Source organism: Pseudorca crassidens, chromosome 20 (genome assembly GCF_039906515.1).
Source record: "Pseudorca crassidens isolate mPseCra1 chromosome 20, mPseCra1.hap1, whole genome shotgun sequence".
In the NCBI taxonomy this organism is placed as follows: Eukaryota; Metazoa; Chordata; class Mammalia; order Artiodactyla; family Delphinidae; genus Pseudorca; species Pseudorca crassidens.
The window spans coordinates 1,852,638-1,870,669 of NC_090315.1; the positions used below are offsets into that span (position 1 = coordinate 1,852,638).

General features: G+C 59.6%; 2 protein-coding genes across 9 annotated transcripts; both read left to right on the forward strand.

Annotated features, from left to right (window-relative positions):
* Positions 1 to 323: 323 nt before the first annotated feature.
* Positions 324 to 11,916, forward strand: LOC137215626 (myeloid zinc finger 1). 8 transcript variants are annotated; one of them, XM_067721108.1, is made up of 6 exons: positions 324 to 835; positions 2,091 to 2,526; positions 2,920 to 3,109; positions 3,604 to 3,674; positions 3,773 to 3,893; positions 8,647 to 11,916. In XM_067721108.1, the coding sequence occupies exons 2-6, from the start codon at positions 2,131 to 2,133 to the stop codon at positions 10,182 to 10,184; spliced, it is 2,316 nt and encodes a 771-aa protein (XP_067577209.1). In that variant the 5' UTR covers positions 324 to 835; positions 2,091 to 2,130; the 3' UTR covers positions 10,185 to 11,916. The 8 variants fall into 8 exon arrangements, with proteins under 8 accessions (XP_067577209.1, XP_067577206.1, XP_067577211.1 ...); XM_067721105.1 differs by having other exon boundaries at positions 328 to 835; positions 1,995 to 2,526; XM_067721110.1 differs by having other exon boundaries at positions 328 to 835; positions 1,995 to 2,526; positions 2,920 to 3,103.
* A 3,108-nt stretch (positions 11,917 to 15,024) lies between these two features.
* On the forward strand, positions 15,025 to 17,902 carry UBE2M (ubiquitin conjugating enzyme E2 M). Its single transcript, XM_067721186.1, has 6 exons — positions 15,025 to 15,271; positions 16,459 to 16,553; positions 16,676 to 16,714; positions 16,827 to 16,930; positions 17,240 to 17,303; positions 17,389 to 17,902. Exons 1-6 carry the CDS (start codon positions 15,163 to 15,165, stop codon positions 17,527 to 17,529), a joined length of 552 nt encoding a protein of 183 aa, XP_067577287.1. The 5' UTR covers positions 15,025 to 15,162; the 3' UTR covers positions 17,530 to 17,902.
* The last annotated feature ends 130 nt before the right edge of the window (positions 17,903 to 18,032 follow it).

The window sequence follows — 18,032 nt, forward strand, 5'->3', positions numbered from 1 at the left end:
GACCTAGGTCTCTTTCTGTCCTGCCCATGTCTCTGTTCACTTACTTTCACTGTCTCTCCTCACAACTCTCCGCGCCCCCGAGTCTGTGTCTGTCTGTCCTGTCTCTCTCGCTCCGCATCTCTACCCTCAGCCTACCTCTCCCATCCTCTTTCAGACGCCGGCCGGTACCCAGGGTTGCCCTGGAAACCGCCCGCACGGCCCACTGGTTACCATGAAGACGCCCGGGCCCGCCTACCGCCCACGAGCGCAAAAAAAAAAAAAAAAACTGTCATCGCGCCGCGCACGCGCGCGGAGGACTGGCTGACCTCCTCCCGGACAGGAGCCGGCCGAGCCTCTCTCCAAGGCGAAAGTGGGAGAGGCTCCCTTGCGGTCCTGAGGGCGGTGGAAGGGGTGGCCGGGTCTCCACAGGGGGTTGCCATGGAGACAGGGGCTGACGGCGTCCTAGCGAGGGCCGTGATTGGTGCAGAGCCCTGCTAATCCCCGGAAGCCCCGTAGAGAATTCAGGGAGACTTGGTGGCGGCATGCGCGGTTGGGAAGGCGGTGCGGCCGCCCGTTACCCCCTGAGAAGCTTGCTCGCGTCGACGGGCGCCTGGACGCCTGGATTTGAGGCTGGGAGCACGGGAAGACGCGGCCCGGAGTGTGACCCGATCGTTGCGAACAACGCTGCCCCGGGGCACAGCGGGAGGAGGGTGGAAACTGAGGCGAGGGTGGGGGACGGGCAAGGCGGCGCTTCCGGCTGGTGCGTGGAGCGTTCTGGGAGACATAGTCCGGCCGGGGAGGGAAGGTCGGCGAGTGCGCATGCTCAGGAGCGCGGAGCGGCCCGCTGAGCGCGGAGGTGAGGGCGGGGGCCCCTCAACCGGGAAGGTTCGGGCGGGGACGGGGGCGGCGGCCCAGCGGGATCGGGAGCGTAGGACAGGGGCCTGGGTGTCCCCCGTGGCTGGGCCCAGCGCTGTCGCGCGCGGCTCGTCAATCACTGCGCGTTGCCACGGCGACAGAATCTGGAGTCCCCGCCCCCAGTTGCCATGGCGGCACCCGGACCTGTCCCGGCTCCCTAAAGCAGAAGGTGCCCGCCCAGGCTTCTGGTAAATGTAGTTCAGGGAGCTCCGCAGGGCCGGCCAGATTACGGAGGCCCAGCCGTCTCCTGGGGTTTCAGGTTGACTTGGAACCTTGAGGAGCGAAGGTTAGACCCACGGGATCAGGCGGCCCTCGAAATCGAATCCACTTCCTTAATAAACTCAGATCTCTCTACAAAGGTTGCACTGTACCTCCAGTTGCATAAGGAGCAGCGCGAGTGTGGTGGGGGTGGGGGAAACGGAGGTTCACAGTGGCACAGCGACAAGCCGAGGTTACGTGGCAAATAGGCTGGGCAGAATCTCCGACTTTCCTTGCAGGCTCCGAGTCCAGTGGTCTTGGCTCCTTTGTAGCTCCCCTCTGAAAACTCCCCTGTTACCTCCTAGTCCCACCTAAATCAGGAAACGGAGGAGATAGTGGGGCATTGCGTGTTGTGACAAGTCGGGCTCAGAGAACGGGGCTGAATGGGGGGAGAATGGTGTCTGGGTGCTGGGCCATACAGGTGACCTTGCACAGGTGTGGGGTGGGGCAGGTGCAGTCAGGCTGCGCTGTGAAACCGCGCTGGGAGGGGAGTGGTCTGAGAGACAAGGCGGGAGACTGGACGCTGCAGTGATAGACTGGCGTTGGTGGGGGAGGGGTGGTAGTGGTGTAGATGCCTAGGCAGTGGATGTTGTAGGTGGCATTCACCTGGTAGAGAGAGGGATGCAGAGCAGGGGGTAGGTGGTGCATGTAGAAGAAGCATGGGCTTTGGGGGAGAGACGAGGTGCCTTCTGGGCCTAAGAAGCAGCCCAGGAACAGGGGGCTACCAGAGACTCTGCACAGGCCCAGCTAGAGAGGCTCACCGAGGGCTCACCAGCCCCACGGCTCCTTGGTACGGGACTGCCTCTGTGCCTCAGTTTCCTCATCCTCCTTCCACTTGGCAGGTCTCGGGATTCAACAGCACAGCATCCAGTAGGCTCTCAATAAGCATTTGTCACCACTGTCCTCATCGCAGCAGCCTCATCCCATTCCTCCCCCAGGGAGAGACACTGGCCTCAGAGCTCCAGCCTGGTCTTTCCAATGAGGCCCACAGCTCTGGGCTCCCCGGGCCACGCACCCCCAGAAGATGAGGGGCCCATCACGGTGAAGCTGGAGGAGTCTGAGGAGGAGGGTGAAGCCGCCCCATGGGATCCCGGCCCAGAGGCTGCACGACAGCGTTTCCGGCACTTCCACTATGAGGAGGCAGTGGGTCCCCGCGAGGCGCTGGCCCGGCTCCGTGAACTCTGCCGCCAGTGGCTGCGGCCCGAGGTGCACTCCAAGGAGCAGATGCTGGAGCTGCTGGTGCTGGAGCAGTTCCTGGGCGCGCTGCCCCCCGAGATCCAGGCCCGCGTGCGGGGACAGCAGCCAGGCAGCCCTGAGGAGGCCGCTGCCCTGGTCGAGGGCCTGCGCCGGGAGCCAGGAGGGCCCCGGAGATGGGTGAGTCAGTGGCCCTGGGGTCGGGGCTGGAACAGTATGCATCTCCGCCTCTTCCTGGGAGGTGCTATGCTCAGCCAGACACTGGCCCCTTGTGGTTTGGAAGTGGTCACCTGCAGCAGACCCTGTGTGAGGGCAGACGGGGTTCCAGGGCCAGCATCACTGGCCCATCCCTCCATCACCTAGAGGCATGGACAAGGGATGCAGGGTGGGGAGAGAGGGTGGGTGTCAGCAGCAGGAGAGCAACTGCAGGTGGTCCCTTTGCTCCTTGCTCTGTCCCTGGTGGACATGGGTCCTTACAGGACCTAGTCAGTCAGGACCCCTGGGGTCCCAAGATAGGGTGGATGCCCATGAACTCCCTACCTGAGCTCCTTATGGTGGGGGGCACCTCCCCAGGTCACAGTCCAGGTGCAAGGCCAGGAGGTGCTATCAGAGAAGATGGAGCCCTCCGACTTCCAGCCCCTCCCTCAAATCACACCTCGGACTCCAGAACCTGGACTTGAGATGCCCCGTGGGGCCACACAGGAGTCGTCACTGGGCCTATGGGTGAAAGAGGAGCCTGGGGTTACAGAGGATCCAGGTGAGGGTAGGTAACGTGCCCATGCATTGGCGGTCCCCACATCCCGCCCAGCCAGTGGCCGTCATTATCCCTCGCGTGCCAAGCCCAACTGTCACCACTGTGGTTCCTTCCATGTTCTCAGCTGGCATGGAGCTGACTATTGGGGTCTCCTGGTGTGGGAGGCATGTGGGGTTCACTCCCTGAGGAGATCCATTGGGGGACATTAGCCGATTGCTCGAGAGCAGACAGAAGGCTGGAGTATGGGTGGGCACAGCGGAGGGAGGACCCCAAAGTGCCGGGGAGCATTCCCTTCTCTCATCCGCCTCCCAGACAAGTGTCAGACATGCCCACCCACACTCTCTGCCATTCCTGTGTGGACACTTAGAGCCCCCTTGACATGCCCAGCCCCAAGTCTACACCCGGCTCTTGCCCCATCTGGACCCCAGCACCTGGCACACCACTGAAGAGGGCAGCAGGGTGGGGAGCCCCTGGAGCTGCCTGACCCCACCCTTCCTCTCCAGAGCTTCTGGACTCTGGGCCTCTAACCAACCCCCAGGAGGCCACTTCCACTGTCCTACCTGAGGAGGCCCAGGTGAGCCCCTGCTCTGGGAGCCTCAGTGGGTGGGGGTTGGGTAGGTCCCTCCCTGGGCCTAGCCAGACACAGGCGAGCAGTGACCACTGTGGTTTCAGGGCTGTGGCGTGGCACTGGACCAGGCCTCTCCCCATAGTGAGACTGGGCCTGAGGGGTCCTCATGGACGGAGCACCCTGAGGCCCTGTGGCAGGAGGAAGCTGGGAGCATCTTCTCCCCGGGTGAGTTATATGGGGCCCTCCACACGGGCAGCACCACCCCGGACCATCCCACTCCTGGCCCTGCTCAGATGGGCCCCTTACTCCGGCATTCCCCGAGCTCCTCCATCGCCTGCAGCGTTCAACCTGCTTTAGCATCTCCTGCCCGCGAGAGCCAAGCCCCCCACTAACCTCATGGCCCCTCCAGCTGCTGCTCCCCGCCCCCAGTAAAACCTCCTGAGAGCAGGACTTCTGCTCCCCATGTCCGCTCCCAGCCCCGGCACCCTGGATGGCCCCCGGGTTCTGGGCTTGCATCCCACTGATTGGGGGGCGGGGCAGAGAGGGACAGCAGTCAGTACACAGGGTAGGCAGACAGGGGGGACCTTGACACAGGGTGGGGACTGGGCAAGACAGAGCGGTTCCCTGCTCTCAGGCCAGATGCCCTGTGCTGTCCACCTCAGCCACGCAGCCTACAATGGTCTGCCGTCGGCCAGGCTCCCTGTTCCCTGGACCCCTTCTCTACGTTGGTTTACTCCCTCGTTATTTATTTTATTTTTTTGGCTGCGTTGGGTCTTCGTTCCTGCGTGCGGGCTTTCTCTAGTTGCGGCAAGCGGGGGCTGCTCTTTGTTGCTGTGGGCGGGCTTCTCATTGCAGAGGCTTCTCTTGTTGCGGAGCACGGGCTCTAGGCACATGGGCTTCAGTAGTTATAGCACGCGGGCTCAGTAGTTGTGGTTCGCGGGCTCTAGAGCGCAGGCTGAGTAGTTGTGGCACACGGGCATCGTTGCTCCGTAGCATGTGCATCTTCCCGGACCAGGGATCGAACCCGTGTCCCCTGCATTGGCAAGCGGATTCTTAACCACTGTGCCACCCGGGAAGTCCCACCCCCTTGTTCTGGTGAACCTTCCTGTGAACTCTGGTGTGGGAAGTAAAGTTCTGAGCTATGGTCCATATCTGAAACACATTTGTATTACACTGAATTTTGGCTGAAGAATTCTTTTTATTAACTCTCTCTCAAAACATTTTTTTTTTAATTGCTGTGAAACCGGGTCAAAACATTTTTTAGCACCACTGTTGGTGAGCCCTTAAAATTTGAAATTCACATTTCTCAGTTGTGGGAAACTGGCTTGCATTGTTTCTTTGATTTCCTTCCCCTCCATTGTTCTGTTCTCTTGTTTCTGGAATGCCTGTTACTTGGTTATTGGACTCTAGGACAGATCCTCCAATGTTCTCTTCACTGCGATTTCCCCATCCCTTTCTTTCTGCTCTATTTTCCAGAAAATGTCTTCAGTTATAGCCTCCAGACCCTCCTTTGAGATTTGCATATCTGCTAGCAGAGTTTTAATTTCCAGGAGTGTCTTCTTTCCCTGATCGTTCATTTTTTTTAACCACTTTCTGTTATTCTTACAGTTGTAACATCTTTCCTTATTTCTCTGAGGATAACGATAACTTGTTTTTTAAGCTTTCTTCTCCCAGTGTGGTCTCTGGTCCCTCTGGCAGCTCTGAGCAGATGGGTGAGGGTCTTATCGGCCAGGACAACAAATCAGGGCTGGAAGGGGAGGGTGAGGGGTTCACTCCCCAAGGAGACTCACTTCTTGGGAAACGTGAGTGGGTGGGTGGAGCATGAGTGGATGCCACTGAAGCAGTCGTAGGGCAGTCTGGCTGGGCTGCTTGAAGGTACCCCTGCTGTGAGGATCTTCAGTTCTCTCCTCTGAGTGTTCTAAGAAGGCACTCCTAGCCTCTTGCCAGCATCCCGGGAGAGAGGCTAGCATCGCGGCGCCCAGTGTGACTTCCCTTAACTCCCTTGACTCCCTCAGGGTCCTCTCCCGCCCTCGACCCAGCCCTTTGCCAGGAAGCGAGAGGAGGTCCAAAAGTCACAGCTACAGCACTGCCCACCGCTTCCTCAGAATTCTGTGCAGACAGACCCAGGGCTGTTCCCTGCAGTAGCCCTGCCCAGCTTCAGCTTCAGCTTCTGAAACAGCTTCCCCAGCCCGCCCAGTGCCCCTGCCCCTTCACCTGCGTGGCCAGAGGTACCTGGTACCTCCAGCTCCTGAACTTTTCAACGTCTGCGGTAAAACGGGTTGATTTCTTTCAGTCTTCCCCACTGCTGACTTACTATTCGCCTTCTCCAGTCTGCTGTACAGTTACCATTTGCCCATTTTGCTTTCCAGAGTAGAAAATATCAGGGATTTGTTTGTTTCCTCTCTTCTTCTCTTCATCCCTGTAGATTTTATGCCTTGAAAGAATAAAACAAAACCTTTATGGTGGTTTTTAATGTTGTTGCACAATGAAACAAATTTAAATAGATACCATTATTCCCCAGAAGTCCCCATTTGCTGTTTTTTATCAACAAGGATCCAAACTCATTCTTTTTTCATAGCGTCCTTGTTTTGTGGATACTGATCCATCCTTTGAGAATTTGCAAGTACCTTACGTTATTTCCGGCCTTGTTAGTTAGCTTGGTTTCCTTGGGTGTGAATGCTCCCACTGGGTGCACGTGGACAGCCTGCCCTGCTCAGCTCTGGGGGCTTCTTGTTTGTCCCTGCCCTAAGCATCATCCTGGGTGAGGGACTGCCACAGGGTCCATCATAACTCAACTGGAAGGCTCATCTGGGCCCCTAGCCATTCAGTGGAGATACCTCTGCAGCCTCAATGAAAGCAAAAGGTCCATGGATGGACTGGGCTCACCCAGGCTATGTCCTCAACCCCCAACTTCATGACAGAGCCTGGCTCTCATCCTCAGTCTCCACAGCCTTGGCACTGTAGAGCACCATGCACCAGGCTCTGGATTCCTGAATCTCACCGTCCTTTCTTGCTTTGGAGCTGCCCCACGTATTTTGAAAGCTCTTTTCTTATGTTCTGTCTGTCAGTTGCGCATGTTGAAGCTGAGAGAGTAGCATGTGATACATGCCCCTTCTGCTGTTTCAGTCTTCAGCTGGCTGGCCAGGCTTGCCTCATGCTGTGTAGCTGACACTCCAGCCTGGACCTGCTTCTCTCAGCCCACAGCCCCACAGTCTCTCTGCTCTCTCCAGCCACACCGGCAGTTCCACCCCAGGCTCCTCGGCGGGTTCTTTCTCTGCGGCCCCATTCTTTCCTCAGGCTGCACTCTTCCCCAGACAACCACAGCTCACCTCAGCCACCTTGGCCTCCCCATAAGGTCTCCTGGCTGCTCCCCTTGCCCTCAACCGAACATCTTCTGTGCAGCCAGTGCTTTTATCAGGAGAACAGTTTGAATTGCTAGGACATTCACGTGTTAGAAAATTCAGAAAGCACAAGGGAGTATACAGTGGAATGCCCCTCTCCTGCCTGTATCACATGGTCCTGCACCCCAACAGCCAACATCACCGGTTTTTTGTGCGTACTTCCAGAAAGATTCTCTGCATAGAAGAACAAACACAAATTCAGGTGCATACTCATTTCCCGTTTTTAAAACACACGTGGATGCTTAATCTTCACACTGTTCCACGCCTGACATTTTTCGTGCATCTTCCCACTTGAACACACAGCAGCGAGCGCCCTCCTCTTTGGACAGCTGCATAGAGCCCACTGGGGCTCACCGTGGACACACTTGTTTATCCATCCAGGCCCCTACTGACATTCCTTTGGGTTACTTTTCAGTGAGAACTGAGAAACCTCCTACACCGACCATTTCACACAGGGGGAACACAACTGCTGGAGAAGTACCTAGACGTGGAACTGTTGGATCAGAGGGTGGGAAATTGGACGTTCTGATGCCCTTTGCCACACTAGCTTCTGTTTATGCTGGCGAGCGGTGCACACGAATGCTTGGGTTCCTGGAGTTAGGCTGTGGAAACGGTAACGAGCACGGCCCTAATACGCACTTTGCTTCCTAGGAGGGCCCTGAGCATATTTTACGGAATTTAAGCATCCGTGACATTTCCTTTCTTTTCCTGCCCTTTCCCCACGTTTGTCAGGTTGTCCGTCTTTCTTGTTGATTGACCGGCGCACCTTACTCTGGTTACTTAGTCCCTTGCCTCTGGAGAGTTCGCAGTTTGTCATTCGTCTTTTGACTCGGAGGGTTTTTGCTGTGCACAGATGATTTCCTTTGACACAGTATAATTTTTCTGAGTTTTCTTTGGCATCTGATAGGTCTTCTGTCACCTACTGAAGCCCTTGCTAGTCTCCCAGTCTCCTTGCTTTAACTTCCTTCTTCTCCGTTGCCTGTGCTCACATCGCCTCCCTTCCCCAACATCTAATGATGGAGTGCTCACAGCGTGGCTGGAACCTGCTCCTTTTATCCGCAGACACCCACCACTGTCTGATCACATGCAGGCCCAGGACTCCATAGGCCATGTACACACCACGGCACCCGTGTTCACCTTTCCCGGCAGACTGGGCCCGACTCCTGTGCCCCACAGCCTGTGCGTGCCCTCTGTCCCTCGGGAGTCCCGTGGCATCTCAAGGAAGGCACGGCAGACAAAAGTCCTGGTTGCCTGCATTCCCTGCCTCTGTCCCCTGCCCTATTCCCTTCCTGTTGGCTCCACTTCCAGCCTCCCTCAGACCCACCCACAGCTCTGCATTTGTGGAAACCATCATCACCCACCCGGACAGTGCAAGGGCCACCTGCCCCACCTTTGCCCTACAGCCCTTCCAGAAAGGCGGTTTTTACAAACTTAAGTCAGACCTGGAAAGCCTGTCCCCAGCTTTTCAGTCTTCCACCTCCTGCAAGGGTCTGTCCTATTGTCACCTCCTTAGGGAAGCCTGCACAGATACAACCCCTGCCCCTGCCCACGTCACTTCTGTCTGCCTCCTTGGTCAGTTTCAGGTCGCTCTAGTTCGCACCGTTTCTGCAGGGCTGGAGTGGCTCTGGGCACAAGTGGGTTCTCTGTCATGAATGAGTGGATCCCCTTCTGCAATGCAGGGTTTACACTCCAGATGGACAGCATCTCTGCTGGCCCAGACACTGTGAGCCCCCACATCCACCTCCCCTGGGACCTCGGCGTGGCCAGCCTCACGGGCCGACTCGAGTCACCCTCCCTCGAAGGTGGCTTCTCACACGCGCTGGTGCTCTCCAGCGACCCGGGAGGTGAGCAGGACCCCACGTACGATCCCCGCCAGGGCGTGGGCCCCGGGCTCGCCGCCGCTCGCTGGCGTGCCGCCAGGGGCCGGAGCCGGGGTCGAGGTCGCCCCAGCACAGGCGCCGGAGCCGTGCGAGGTGGCCGCTGCGACGTGTGCGGGAAGGTGTTCAGCCAACGCAGCAACCTGCTGAGGCACCAGAAGATACACACGGGAGAGCGGCCGTTCGTGTGCGGCGAATGCGGCCGCAGCTTCAGCCGCAGCTCGCACCTGCTGCGCCATCAGCTCACGCACACCGAGGAGCGGCCGTTCGTGTGCGGCGACTGCGGCCAAGGCTTCGTACGCAGCGCGCGCCTGGAGGAGCACCGGCGCGTGCACACGGGCGAGCAGCCCTTCCGCTGCGCCGAGTGCGGCCAGAGCTTCCGGCAGCGCTCCAACCTGCTGCAGCACCAGCGTATCCACGGCGACCCCCCGGGCCCCGGCGCGGCACCCCCGGCGCCTCCTGGCGCGCCGGAGCCCCCAGGCCCCTTCCCGTGCAGCGAGTGCCGCGAGAGCTTCGCACGGCGCGCCGTGCTGCTGGAGCACCAGGCGGTGCACACAGGCGACAAGTCTTTCGGCTGCGTGGAGTGCGGCGAGCGCTTCGGCCGCCGTTCGGTGTTGCTGCAGCACCGGCGCGTGCACAGCGGCGAGCGGCCCTTCGCCTGCGCTGAGTGCGGCCAGAGCTTCCGGCAGCGCTCCAACCTCACGCAGCACCGGCGCATCCACACGGGCGAGCGGCCCTTCGCCTGCGCGGAGTGCGGCAAGGCCTTCCGCCAGCGGCCGACGCTCACGCAGCACCTGCGCGTGCACACGGGGGAAAAGCCCTTCGCCTGCCCTGAGTGCGGCCAGCGCTTCAGCCAGCGTCTGAAGCTCACTCGCCATCAGCGGACGCACACCGGCGAGAAGCCCTACCACTGCAGCGAGTGTGGCCTGGGCTTCACGCAAGTCTCGCGGCTCACCGAGCACCAGCGCATCCACACAGGCGAGCGGCCCTTCGCCTGCCCGGAGTGCGGCCAGAGCTTCCGGCAGCACGCCAACCTCACGCAGCACCGGCGCATCCACACGGGCGAGCGGCCGTACGCATGCCCCGAGTGCGGCAAAGCCTTCCGCCAGCGGCCCACGCTCACGCAGCATCTGCGCACCCACCGGCGCGAGAAGCCCTTTGCCTGCCAGGACTGTGGCCGCTGCTTCCACCAGAGCACCAAGCTCATCCAGCATCAGCGCGTCCACAGTGCAGAGTAGCCAGTGCGCGCTGCACCCCCTCTCCGCCCTCACCTCGTTCCTTCGTGCGGGGGGGGGGGCGGGGGGGGCTGCAGAACACCTACCTCGCGGGGATGCTGTGAGGCCTGTGATCACGTGGGTACAAGCCAGCCCTCTTAGGGCCCGGTGCCCAGTAGGTGCTCAATAAACAGTACACGGAGCCTGCGTCTGGGTCTGCACCAATTCAGTTCCTCCCCACTTGCCTGGGTCCCTCTCTGCCCACCCCACAGGTCCACCACTTTCTTTGCAACCACATGATTCCTGTAAGAGCCAGAGCCCCCTGCAGATGTGGCCCCTAGCAGAGCCTGGCCACATCTGTGGGGTGCCCTCCTTGCACCACGGCTCCTGTACTATTTGCCCATGTTCCCTTCGACCCACACGTCTGCCGGCCAAGCCAACTGCCAGATGAGGACGTGGACTGGCAGCCAGTATCCTCAGGTGCTGAAGTATCAAACTGGTGTCCAGCATGCCAGAGCCGGCCTGAGGATATGTATTTATGAAACTTTAAACCTAGGGAGCCATTTCTTAGGTGTAAAAGCTACAAGGCTTTACCTGGGAATCCATATTCTTTAAAGGCTTTCCTCTGTTCCCCGCAGATTCCAGCCAGTCCGAGACCCGCAGGTGGCTGCAAGCCCCAGGCCAGTTCCCCAGCCCTCTGGTGATCGTTGCCATCATGCGCCATTCTCCTCCCTCCCTGGCCCCACGCACAGCCCCTAAGGGCTCCCGCACAGTGGGAGGTATCTATCGTGTGTTCAGTAACTAGTCACAGGAAGCACAGCTGGCAGCGGCTTTCATGAAGATGGACAGATACTGCCAGTTCCAGTTCAGTGTCCTGCAGACTTGAGGGCCGGTGTCTCTGGAACCCTCCAACCTCTTCCTGTGCCACTGCTTCTTTTGCCGTATCTTCCCCTTCCATCCTATTGTTCAGGCCTTGACACAGTCCCCCATTCCACCCATGGGTGCTGTAAGTGCCAGAGACAATGGAGAAAGGCAGTTCCAAAGAGGGCATCTTCATGCAGCAGGGTCTGGCTTGGGACTTAAACCCCACTCTAGGAGGGTGTCAGCCTGCCCTTGGCCTAGAGGTTCCAGAACAGCCCTTCTAGGCCTGTATGTCCAAGCTTCTTCCAGAAGTGCAGCTGGACTCGCCCCTGCCACTTTGAGTGACCCTGATCCCCTCAAGACTTGGGCCCTTGTATCAGGGAAAGACAAGCCAGCCCGGGCCAGAGGCTTCCTACAGACATGCTAGAGAAGGCATGCTCCCTGCCTCAGCCCCCCTTCCTCCCCTCCCCCATTCCTCTCTTTTCCCCACCTCCCCGCTAGTCTAGCCCTAGCCAAGACCAGAGCCACTCTGGCATCTACTGCGTCTGGCAAAGTCAGCAGCCCCCCCATGCAGGGGCACTCCTGTGTGGCACAGTCAGGGGTGGGGCGTCCCCGGACCCTCTGACAGCACTCACGGTTCTCTCTGATCACAAAGGGGATTCTAGGAAACCTGGTCTAGAATCTGTAGAATCAGAGGGGAGAGGAAGGCAGGGAGGGGCTGGGAGAATCAGATCAGGGAAGGCACATGAATGAACACTGAGGTAGCCAGTGGTCTCAGGTTGGAGGAATGTTGCCGGAACTTTATAAATCCTGTAACATGGCTTATATATATATATATTTTTTTTACAATTTGTATGACTTTTATAATCTGAAACAAAGAAAACAAGAAAGCTCTCATCTTTGATCATCTTCGTGTTAATCATGAAGGGAAATCTATGCAGACACAACTACATAAAAACATGAAATTCCACACAGGAAAAATTACAGCAAACATGAAAAGCATGGAGACATCCGGCCAGGGCCCCACACCCGAAGCCTTGAGAAGTCCATGGACCCACCTGCCAAAACAACCCTCTGAGAAGAAGTCAACATGAACAGCTATGTGAGGGCCACCCATGAAAGGTCATTTCTGCAGCTGGTCAGGCACACCTTTGCAATCCAGTCATGTGGTTGCAGGTCGAGAACCCAAGTGTTACCATACTATCATCAAGGGCTGAGGGCTTGGACAGAATGACCACTTCGCCCCACTTGGCCAGAGCCATATGAGGAACCCAGGAGACGAATACCTAAGTACTGGTCATCTAAGAAAGCTACAACAGTGCCCAGCCAGCCTGTCCCTGGACTGTCTGTACCTGAGCCCATATTGTTCACTCTCAAGCCCAGCCTCCCCATGCCACGTCCATCCAATTATTCTCACCAGAAGCCCAGCCTCCCGAATCTATCCACTTCTCTCCACCCCCCAGCACTGTTCTGATCCCAGCCGTCCATCTCCAGCCTGGAGGCCCATGGCACCCAGCCTCTCTTCCCTGCCTACTCCTGCTCCCTCGTTCCCCAAACAGACACTTTCTTCCCAGTATCAGCTCCCAGAGGCTACGCTAACAACCCTACGTGCACTTCCACCCTCACAACTCACCCGCCACGCTCTGCCCAGTCCCTCCAAGGCACTGGCCCCAGCTTCCCTCAGGACCTCTGCATGCGCTAAGCCCTAGGTTGCATCCTAAGAGGCTGCAGGCCCAAGGGCCACAGGCACCTTTGCCACCAAAACCACCTGTGCCTCTCTGCCACTTGAGTGGGGGCCACGAAGGTGACAAGGAATATACAGCTTAGCTGCACCACTTCCAACCCAGCCCCCTGGGTTGAGGGGATGAGGGGGATGAGGCCATCCCCTCCTCCCTGGTCCAGAAACCATGGCCCCCTTTGCCTAGCATTCTGTTGCATGGTCAAGTCTTCCCCCACTGGACGGTGGGGAAGCCACAGGATCAGAGATCATGTGAGTCAAGCTTTGGCTAGTCCTCTCCAGGGAACTAATTCCCCATCCCCAGATGGGACCTTAGCGGAAGGGCCTCAGCAACTGGCCTGGGGATGGGCACATGAACCAGGCTGGCCAATAGAAACCACCCCTGAGACTTTGGCTGGAAACCACAGTACGGTCATCAACCCTCACATCCTGTACAAAAATAAATAATTAGCAAGAGCAGAGCGGATGAGAAGAACGGAGAGGGAGAGGGAAATTGAGTCTGGAAGAGCCCTCTGGGTCCCAGGACCAGCCATGTCTGAAGCCTGAGAACCCTGGGATGGTTGCAATCTTGTCAGCCCCAAACCTGAGCCGTTTGCAGCTTCTGATCTCCCATCCTCACTCCGGCGCCTCTCCAGCACTCAGCTCTCAGGGGAGTCAACGAAGCTGGGAGTGTGAAGCTAGGACAACTACAGGGCTGAAGAGGGGCGTGTGGGATGGTGGAAAGAGAATGGAAAGGGGCAAAAGGGGGCGCGGCTGCACAGACACCACTGGGATCAGTCCACGGAGCCCAAAGACGCCGAGGATACCTGGGCAGGGCCTCTGAAGAGGCTGGGGCCGGGATGGACGCCAAATCAAGACCCGAAGGCGTAGAGCCGACTCCCTGGGGTGAGGATGGGGCCGGGGTCGTTCGCCAAGAGGAGGCCATGGACTGAGCCTGCCCACCCCCAGCGCGGGCCCAACGGGGCCGCCGCTACTACTTCTCCCTTGGTGGTCCGTATGATGGCGGCACGTGGCCTCAGCGACTGGATGTGACGTGCGGCAGGAGCCTCATTCGGACGCGGGCAGGCTGAGAGACAGAGCCCCCGCCGCCCCCACGGGCCCGGCCCCCCGCCCCAACCAGCCCTCGCGGCACCGCTCACCGCCTGACGGTTCCCTTGGTGACAGCCTGAAATCGCAGAACCGCTCCGCGCCGCTTCCTCCCGCCCCGCCGAGGCACGCTGAGCCGTCATTGGAGGGGAGATTGGCCCCGCCCACATCTCACGCGCAGCCGGCGGAAGGTCGTAGGGCACCTCCGCTGGAACTGTAGACCCGCGCAGAGCGTGGCCCTCCCCACTTTCCGCTTCCGAAGTGTGTCAGCCTGTGTAAACCTCCACAGTGCTTCCTACTCTCTGACACAATACACGTTTTATTTGTTAGTTTACCTCAACCAGACTCTCTGCGAGAGGGTTCTTTGGGTTTGCGATGGGACACCGAAAGTGCTGGACCACGCATCCTCTAGGCAACGCCCCTGCCTTGCTCAGGCTCTGACCTGACCCAGCCTCAGTCTGTGAACCCCGGGGCCAAGTACTTCGTTTGGCCCGCCTACGCCGCCGTCTGCACAAGTGCAAGTGGGAATGGTTGGACCGCAAGCGAAGCTGCCCGCATCTGCCCCACTTAAAGATGGCGGCAACACCGCCCCACTCCCTGGACCCGCGGGCGTCCCCGGAAGTGACCGGCCGGCCCGGCCTGCGCGAACGGAAATACTCGAGCCTAGCCGAAGGAGCCCGATCCCCAAGTCCCATCGCGGAGCAACGCGGGGCGGTGGCGTCGGCGGCTGCGCAGGCGCACAGCGCAGGCCGGGCGGAAAGAGCCGAAGCGGGCAGGCGGCGGAAATATCCGAAGCGGTGGGGCGCCCGAGGCCGTTGCGGACCTCCGCGCCGAAGCCGTTGCTGCCGCGGAAGCCGACCCTCCTCCAGTACACGGCCGTCGCCACCGCAGCCCCCGCCTCCCTCTTCCGACCCGAGCCGCAACCCCCTCGGGAAGGGAGCGAGTGAACGGGCCAGTGGCGCGGCCTGAGGACCCCGCGTCCGCAGCCGCCGCTGGGCCTGAGGACACCGGGGCGGGCGAGGGGGAGGAGGGAGCGGCGGGTGGGGGCGGGGCCGAGCGGACACGAGAACAGCCGAGTGGGCCCGAGTGCTGCCGAGCGAGCCCGAGGCGCCGGGCCAGGCCGGAGCCGACTACGGGAGCCGACGCGGGCCGCGCGCTGGGCGCGGAGCGGCGCGGCAGGCCGGGCGGGCGGCGGCAGCAGCCGAAGAGGCCGCGGCGGCGGGTCCGAGTGGCGGAGGCGGCAAGGGCGGCGGCGGCGGGGGGCCGGGTGGCCGGGGTCCCGGGCCCCGCAGGGGCGGCAGCGGCGGCGGCGGCAGGATGATCAAGCTGTTCTCGCTGAAGCAGCAGAAGAAGGAGGAGGAGTCGGCGGGCGGCACCAAGGGCAGCAGCAAGAAGGCGTCGGCGGCGCAGCTGCGGATCCAGAAGGGTAAGGAGTCGGGATGGGGGTGGAGGTCGGAGGTCAGGGCCTGGCTTGGGGTAATGCGGTCGCCAGGGGTCAGAGGTGTCAGAAATGGGGGGGCCGCGGATGTGGGGATCGGAGATCAGGGCCTGGGGATTGAGGGATCAGGGGTGGAGTAATAGTCACTGAAGTGGTCAGAGATGCGGGGCCGAGGATGGGGCACTGAAGGTATTTGAAAAGCCAGATGTCTGATATTAGGGACTGAGAATCTGAGGGTGGCAGTGTAGTGGGGGGACCGGGAACTCGAGAGTCTGCGGGGTCAGACGGGAACCTGGGTGAAAGGCAGAGGAGATATGGATAGTGGGGGCCGAGGATTGAGGATCCGAGTGGGAGATTTAGTGTTTTATGCTGGGGTCAGTGGGAATCAGAGTCAGGCGTGGTGAAGTACGTTCTGGGGCCTGGGTTTCGTGGGTCTGGGGGGGGCGTCACATGGCAATTTGGGGTTTAGGGTGACAGGAGGAGGAGGGAGGGACAGTGGGTGCCAGAGATTAGAGATAGGAGTAGAGTTGGGTTTAGACCATGGTGCTGGAGATGCTGGAAATCTTATAGTCAGAACAGTGTAAGGTAGGAGGGCTGGGAACTAACAGATCTGGGGGTCAGATGGGAACCTGGGTTTGGGATGATAAGCAGAAAGAGGAGTATATGGATCTTGGGGACCAGGGATTGGTGGGGGGATGATTTAGGGTGTGGAGGGGGAAAAAGGTCTTTGAGTTTGGGCAGATAATTGGGGACTCCTCTAGAAGGTGGGGGTTATGGCCAGGGATCCTGGGTGTGGGGTAGTCAGAGGCTCTTGGAGGGCACATGGGAGTGGGGGCATTTAGGAGCTGGGTTGCGGGGGGACCCAGCTGTTGGGTGCTGGGACTTAGGGCTGTGGATTCAGAAGAGTTGGAACTTACCCTGGGCCAGGAGCTCAAGCACAGCCACAATTGAACATGTGTGTTTGTGGTGTTCTGTAGATCCAGAAGAGCCTGCCTGGAGACTGGGGAGCAGAAAGAGCAGGGAGAGGGTTGGGGATGTGTCCCACTGCCCAGGACAAAGCTGGGGTCCTGGAGGAGGCTATGGAGGCTCTGCTGGCACCTGCACCTGCTCTGAACACCCTCCTCTCTCTCCCTCTTTCTTTGTCTCTGTTTCCCTTTTCTGCTGTGAAAACCTAGACATAAACGAGCTGAATCTGCCCAAGACGTGCGACATCAGCTTCTCAGATCCAGACGACCTCCTCAACTTCAAGCTGGTTATCTGTCCTGATGAGGTGAGGGCACACTCAGCTGGACTCCCAGGCACGGCGGGTGGCCCCACCTCAAGTAGGGATACCTGGTTCACCTGCCAGGCCTTGCTGGATGGGATCCCAGCTCCTCTTTTTTTCCTTCACAGGGCTTCTACAAGAGCGGGAAGTTTGTGTTCAGTTTTAAGGTGAGTCTCGGTGGGCCGGGGTGGCTCCCTGGGCTGAGGAAGCAACAGCTGAGGCCCCGGCCAGGCACTGCTGGGGCACCTATCCACCTCCCCTCTCTTTTCCTGGAGCCAGGTGGGCCAGGGTTACCCGCATGACCCCCCCAAGGTGAAGTGTGAGACGATGGTTTATCACCCCAACATTGACCTCGAGGGCAACGTCTGCCTCAACATTCTCAGGTGAGGGCACTAGCCCTCCACAGCTCCCCCCAGCCCTGCCTGCCAGGCACCCTTCATGGCCTTGCACTACACCAGTCTCTGTCCATTCCTTACCCCTTGTGGTGCGTGTTCCTCTGTCTCTTCATCTCCACATTTTCTTCCTCGTGGCTTGACCTTGGCTTTCTCCATGGTCTGTCCTTCTCTGCACCCTCCTGCTAGCTTCTCCCATCCGCACTGTCCCGTGCCCTGGGCCTGATCTGTCCGGTCCCAGCAGGGCCTCTGGCGGCTTCCCACTCACCAGCCCCTGATCATGATGTTCTCTGCCCACAGAGAGGACTGGAAGCCAGTCCTTACGATAAACTCCATAATTTATGGCCTGCAGTATCTCTTCTTGGTGAGTAGGGGCGGGGGCGCTGGGGCTGGGGGAGGTTGGACTTCTGCCCCTTGGGCTTGTTGACCCCCACCCATACCGGCCACAGGAGCCCAACCCTGAAGACCCACTGAACAAGGAAGCCGCCGAGGTCCTGCAGAACAACCGGAGGCTGTTTGAGCAGAACGTGCAGCGCTCCATGCGGGGTGGCTATATTGGCTCCACCTACTTCGAGCGCTGCCTGAAATAGGGCTGGCGCATACACACCCCTGCCAGGGCCACCAGCCCCGGCGTCCCCTGCAAATATTTATTGGGGGCCACAGGTGGGGGGGGGCATGGGGCAGCCGGTGGGGGAATCCCATGCCCTGACCTGCCACCCCTCCCTGCCACCCGCTCCTAGTTTTTTTTTTTTTTTAAACCACCATGTGATTGAGGTCGGCGCTGCCTCCCCCGACCCGCTCAGCGATGGGAAATGAATTGGCTTGTCTAGCCCCACGCTGGGTGCTGTCCAGCCCCCCTAATCTGGGCTCTGGGGTGGGAGGCCAAGGGTGGCTGGGCACCCGGCACCCCACCCCTGCACCACTGGAGGTCCCGCCAGGCTATTAAAGGGGAATGTTACTGCATGGCCTCTGCCTCTTCCTTTTGTGGGGTGGGAGGGGCAGGTGATGTCCACCAGGGCTCCTGCAGCAAGCGCGGTGGGAGTTGTGTGATCACAGGTGGCGTTAGGGGGCCCCCCCCCGCCCCCGCATCAGC

Coding starts and splice junctions, on each gene's coding strand:
- UBE2M (XM_067721186.1), top strand. CDS start 15,163: ATGATCAAGCTGTTCTCGCTGAAGCAGCAGAAGAAGGAGGAGGAGTCG. Junction 16,554..16,675: donor TGGTTATCTGTCCTGATGAG/GTGAGGGCACAC, acceptor TTTCCTTCACAG/GGCTTCTACAAGAGCGGGAA. Junction 16,715..16,826: donor AGTTTGTGTTCAGTTTTAAG/GTGAGTCTCGGT, acceptor TCCTGGAGCCAG/GTGGGCCAGGGTTACCCGCA.
- LOC137215626 (XM_067721108.1), top strand. CDS start 2,131: ATGAGGCCCACAGCTCTGGGCTCCCCGGGCCACGCACCCCCAGAAGAT. Junction 3,110..3,603: donor TACAGAGGATCCAGGTGAGG/GTAGGTAACGTG, acceptor CTTCCTCTCCAG/AGCTTCTGGACTCTGGGCCT. Junction 3,675..3,772: donor TCCTACCTGAGGAGGCCCAG/GTGAGCCCCTGC, acceptor CTGTGGTTTCAG/GGCTGTGGCGTGGCACTGGA.